Source organism: Rhagoletis pomonella, unplaced genomic scaffold (genome assembly GCF_013731165.1).
Source record: "Rhagoletis pomonella isolate Grant_MI unplaced genomic scaffold, Rhpom_1.0 Rhpom_scaffold_00002, whole genome shotgun sequence".
NCBI classification, from domain to species: domain Eukaryota; kingdom Metazoa; phylum Arthropoda; class Insecta; order Diptera; family Tephritidae; genus Rhagoletis; species Rhagoletis pomonella.
In genome coordinates, this window is record NW_023458556.1 from 45,024,164 (window position 1) to 45,029,678 (window position 5,515).

General features: G+C 36.2%; 2 protein-coding genes across 2 annotated transcripts; one reads left to right on the forward strand and one right to left on the reverse strand.

The window, feature by feature from the left end:
- Window positions 1-2,023: 2,023 nt before the first annotated feature.
- On the forward strand, window positions 2,024-3,714 carry LOC118733690 (ribokinase-like). The gene is made up of 6 exons (XM_036463202.1): window positions 2,024-2,281; window positions 2,335-2,467; window positions 2,534-2,623; window positions 2,678-2,806; window positions 2,858-3,054; window positions 3,216-3,714. The coding sequence occupies exons 1-6, from the start codon at window positions 2,238-2,240 to the stop codon at window positions 3,562-3,564; spliced, it is 942 nt and encodes a 313-aa protein (XP_036319095.1). The 5' UTR covers window positions 2,024-2,237; the 3' UTR covers window positions 3,565-3,714.
- Window positions 3,606-4,047, reverse strand: LOC118733692 (translation machinery-associated protein 7 homolog). Its single transcript, XM_036463204.1, has 2 exons — window positions 4,021-4,047; window positions 3,606-3,941 (listed from the first exon to the last, which is right to left on the reverse strand). The coding sequence occupies exon 2, from the start codon at window positions 3,929-3,931 to the stop codon at window positions 3,737-3,739; it is 195 nt and encodes a 64-aa protein (XP_036319097.1). The 5' UTR covers window positions 3,932-3,941; window positions 4,021-4,047; the 3' UTR covers window positions 3,606-3,736.
- Between the last annotated feature and the right edge of the window lie 1,468 nt (window positions 4,048-5,515).

The window sequence follows — 5,515 nt, forward strand, 5'->3', positions numbered from 1 at the left end:
CGTACGCGGTGGTCCATTGCCTATGAGTCGTGAGGCCTGAGCAAACTTGGAGATGGCTCCGCCCATTGCACGTGTTGCATCTGACGGATGTGGAGTTGTGGTGTAATCGTCTCTGGCACACGCAGCAGGTATATGTTTCTGGTCCAGGGGTTGACTCAATGCTACCCCTGAGCAGAAGTATGCGAAGAAGATGTAGCCGGGGCTAGATCGCCGAAACAACAGCCCTTGGTCAGGTAAAACCCGAGTCATTCCGGTACGGAGAACCGGCTGTCGTGGGAATACATTTTTTCTCATTAAAACGCATAGTGAAAATTCGGCATTATTGTTTATTGTAAATGAGTGTATATAACAGGCTAACCTAATATTCACGCACGCCGCCAATTTATTGTCAAAAATTTCTCATGCACATGCAACTTGTATGAGATCAACCGAAATTGAACGGCGTGCGTATGAAGCTAACTCAATTTCCAATTTTTGTTCTGCGTGACATTTTGATTTGACGTTTCGCTCAATGAAATCAAATGCAAACGCATGCAAGTCAATTTCGGGTGACGCAAAAAAACAAATTCGACGGCATGCGTACCAAAACGCAAGCCGCGAATATTAGGATAGCCTGTAAAGTTTTTTTTTAGTAAAATTTTGTCGTATCGACATTTGTCAACAATTTGACAACCACTTTATTTGAAATACGGCGAAGTGTCAACATGTTTTACTAAATTAACGATACTTTTTCGTCAATCTCTCGGAAATCCAAGGATATATCCAAAAATGGATAACGCCCTTTTAAAGATCTTGATTAGTTAATTCCCGAAAAAAAATTGTCAATATCTCGGAAACTAAAGCAGATATCGAAAAACTGATAACACCAACCGAAAGATCTTATTTTAAAATATATAACTAGATCTATAACTAAAAATCCTCAAAATGGCGCTTACGACAATCTTTTATCCCGCGACGATATATAATTAATTTTTTTATTTGTTCTTTTCTACACAATTTCGCGTTTTCATAACCTTTTTCGCCATATGAATATGAAATTTAAAGTTATAAAGTCGTTTGAACCCAGTTGCTCATGGAAACACCGATGTGTATGCACATCCTTTATACACAAATGCGGCACACAATAATTTATTAATATTACTAGGTATACATGTATTTATATAAATACATTCATATCGTTAGCTTAGACACGCTAACTAATTTTCTTTCAAAATTCAGCTTCGTATAAAGGTCGGTAGATTACTCACTAAAGGCCTAATAGAATTTAAAAACAACTACTACATCAATAATTTAGATGAAACTAAACTATTTATTAAAACCCAGGATTTTGAAGAAATTCTTTATTTACGAACTGTAGGTTTTTCGATTTTAATAAGTATCAACGCCTAATTTTAATTTTTTCAAACAAACATACATACATGATACAATTAACAATTTAAACGGTCATCAAATACGGGTATACCTATGTAGACTTCTCGTAAGGTTGTTAGTGTTAAATGCGGCTTTCTTGTTTTATTAACTGATCTTGCTTATATTAGTGATCACAAGAAATGAATGCGTTTCCATATATGTATGTATGTATGTACATATGTATGCATGTATGTACATAAATACATTTATTTTTAACCGACTTCAAAAAATGAGGTTATCAATTCTTCGGAATATTTTTTTTAATGTATGCTACCGTATAACTTTGGACCACGTTAACCGATTTCTATAATTATTTGTTTAAAGGAAAAGTGGTACCTCAGAGCTGGTCCCATACATTTGGTTTAGATCCGAACATTGGATCTAGAAGAAATTAACGGTACTCTTAAATTTTTGTATGAGAACTGTAGTCGGTTTGGTTTTTTTGCTTAAAAATGACTTGTTAATAAAAACCATTACAATAAGAATTAGCAAGTAAATAAAATTGATTGTAATTTATACATATGTATACATACATATGTACATATTATATATACATACACACATGAGCACATATAAGAATGTGTTTTTAGGTATGAATTTGTAAACAACGATGCAAGATTACGACAAGTGCTTTTTATCAATTCGCGATTATATGCAACAAAACTTTTATTCAAATAAAAAAAGGGCAGCGACGAGATAATGCAAATAAAAATAGATGTATTGCAAGTCCAGCCGTAATAGAGTGCAAGAGCCAGTGGAGCTAACAGAACTATATAAAAATACATTTTTTAACAAATTTCTTTCGCAGAATTTCTTAAATATAAAAAATGGAAGTGCTTGTATTTGGTTCAGCGATCGTAGATTTTGTCGCGTAAAATACATTATTTTATTTACATGCACATTTTTAATAATATATTCTTTCAGCTACGCAGATCGTCTTCCAAAAGCCGGTGAGACATTGCACGGCCATAAATTTGTGACGGGCTACGGAGGCAAAGGTGCAAATCAATGTGTTGCAGCAGCGCGACAGGGAGCAAAATGTGGCATGATAGCAAAAGTGAGTGATCATTCTAAAGTTGATATCATTTATTTATCATTACCTAAAATTGTATGTTTGCTATAGTTGGGAGATGATGCATGGGGCGCTAATTACTTAAAACATCTGCAGGCAGAGAAAGTGAATGTCGAATATGTGGAGCAGTGCAAGGGAGAGGTTAATAAGTAACATAATATTACTTACCAAAATTTTGTCATTCGATCATTGTAGACAACTGGTATAGCACAGATAAGCGTTGCCGATAGTGGAGAAAATCACATAGTCATCGTAGTTGGAGCCAACAATCTGCTAAGTGTGCAAGATGTTAAAAGAGCAAAGAATCTGTTTGACACTGCCAAAGTAGTAAAAAAAATTGTCAAGTTTAAAATATTTATTTTAACATATCCTTAGGTGTTAATTTGCCAGTTTGAGACGCCTTTAAATGCTACCCTGGAAGCCTTACAGTCCTTCAAAGGTATTTCCATATTAAATGCAGCTCCTGCAATGGCGCAAACACCCCCGGACCTCATAAAAGGCGCTACCATCTTTTGTGTAAATGAGACTGAAGCAGCTTTAACTACGGGTTGTGAGCAAATATCCACTTTAGAGTAATTTCATACTTATGTATCTTAAAAGGGTGCAGGCAGTATGCATACATACTATACTATGCATGTACATATAAGCAATGCCTAACTTTGTACAATGCTTTCACCCACATATCTTTGTTGTAAATTCTTTATTTACTAAATATGTATCTAAACGGTTCCAGGCACGCTAAAACTGCAATGAAGAAACTGCTTCAAATGGGTGCCAACAATGTGATTATCACATTGGGTGCACTTGGTGCAGTTTACGTTAGAGGCGAAGAGCCGCATAAGTTTATACATGTACCAGCGGTCAGAGTGGAAAAGGTCGTGGATACCACGGGGGCTGGCGATGCTTTTATAGGAGCATTGGCTTTTAATATGGCTCGTTTTAATGATTTGCCTTGGCATCAACTAATAGGCGCTGCGAACAGAGTTGCTGCATACTCCGTGCAACACCCAGGAACGCAGGCGAGTTTTCCGAACCCAGAACAAGCGTACTACGACGCTGAATACACATGGCAGGAATTATGAACAGCTGAATCAACAAATTAATACGTTTACTTAGTTTTTCATTTACAAAAAATTTATTAAATAAAGTCTACTAATTCGGCAATTTTTCATAGTTCTGTCACTAGAAATAAATAGGGTCGCGTGACATGAATTTGAAGGAAATGCGGATTTATAAATACATAAACAGCCGATATCATTTCTTTCCCGATTTCTTGATACCTCCGCCAACCAATGGACCTTTTTGTGAAGCACGCTGCTTTGCTTGTTCTAGTTGCTTTTGCGCTTCTTTCTGTTTTTGCTTGAAGGCTACCTCGTCGTCATCCATTTCTTTTGACTCTTTCTTCGGTGCCTTCAGTGGTTTCTTCTTTCCACCCTCGCGGCCAGACATTTTCTTGAAGCTATATTAGAATTTATTACCAAATAACGCATTAGATTACCATGAAAAAGTTTTATCGTAAAAAATGCATAGAAATTTACCTCACTCGTGCCTACACGTTAAAAAACCAATACAGCCTCGACTTTTGACGTTTTACTGACAGATGAATCATTGATTGAATTGTGGTATTGAAACATAAGAAATGTGAGTTATTTGTTGTTATCGATATTGGATATAAAACGATCACAAGTACTCTGGCCAAACTTCTTAACCCATACCTGGACCAGCAAACGTTCATATATGGATAATAATGAACCAAATATACAAGATCACGCAAGAACGCGTGGAAGCGGGTTCGTCAGCTGAGCATTTGTTTACATTAACTGCACCACTATGTTACACTTTTCTTTAATTAAAGAAGAGTTAATTGAGCATGACAACAACTTTTAGAGAATTTTAGTGAATAAATTTACCCAAATTGTGTGTTCAAAATGGCTGACAATAATTTTAGTTGATTTTAGTTTTCGGTGTTTTCTTTGCTTTGTTTACATTTCGTTCGTTTTCCAGCGAAACATGATGGCGTAGAACCCGCTCAAAGATCGATCATTTTCATTCTCTTGTTCTTGCGTGATCTTGTGTCCTTCGTTTATGATAGATAAACGTGATTTTCAGCCTAAAGGCCTGTATGCAGTTCTCAAGAAAAGCAAAAACTCCATATAAAATGACGTACAAGAAACGGCTAAGAAATTTTCTTGAGTCAAATTTCCTCAAGGCAGTACGCAGTTCTTAAGAAATATACTACGCTTTCTACTACGGTTTTCTAAAGTTTTTTGTGAAAAAAAAGCACAAGGCAACCCAGGTTTGCAACAGAAATATATGCCCGTTCCATTATTTCTTGAGGACAGAGTGAGGCAACAGGCTGTGAAGTATCGAAAATGTCAAAATTCCTTGGACACACACACGAAATAATGGCAATTTTTTCTTGACCGTTTTCTTGGGAGCTGCATACAGGGCTATATATGTAATACTTCTATATTGGCAGTAAGAGCTAGTACCGTCCGAAAACACTACAGTACAGATATATCAATAAACACGTACGAAAGAAAAGAAACACATACGTTTATAAATAAACATGTACACAACACATATACAAAAACGGCACTCAAGTACACAATACATTGACAAAAATGGTACTAGACTGTCTCGCTTTGATTTCGGAATGCTTACACATTGAGAAGTTAGCTTACTGCCAATATAGAAGTATTACATATATGTATTCAGCCTCAAGTGTTGAATACCTCCAAAGGACGAGCTACGGGCCACAGCTTCCAATTTGTTATCTTTACTTTGTAAACGCTTTGTCGACGGCGACATGATTCTTATTTTTTGTTTTGTTCATGTTTGTTTTAAAAGCACAGGAAGGACCTATAGTGTTTGGGCTCTCATGCTGACTACACCTAAGGAAACCGTTAAAGCAACGTGACGAGGCAACCTGTTTTTCTTGTTCAATACACACGGGGCAACCGTGGAGGAAAATTTGGTTCCACTGCATGTTGTTGTTGGTGTTGTTGAATTCTTTAAAAGTTGTTGTAATGT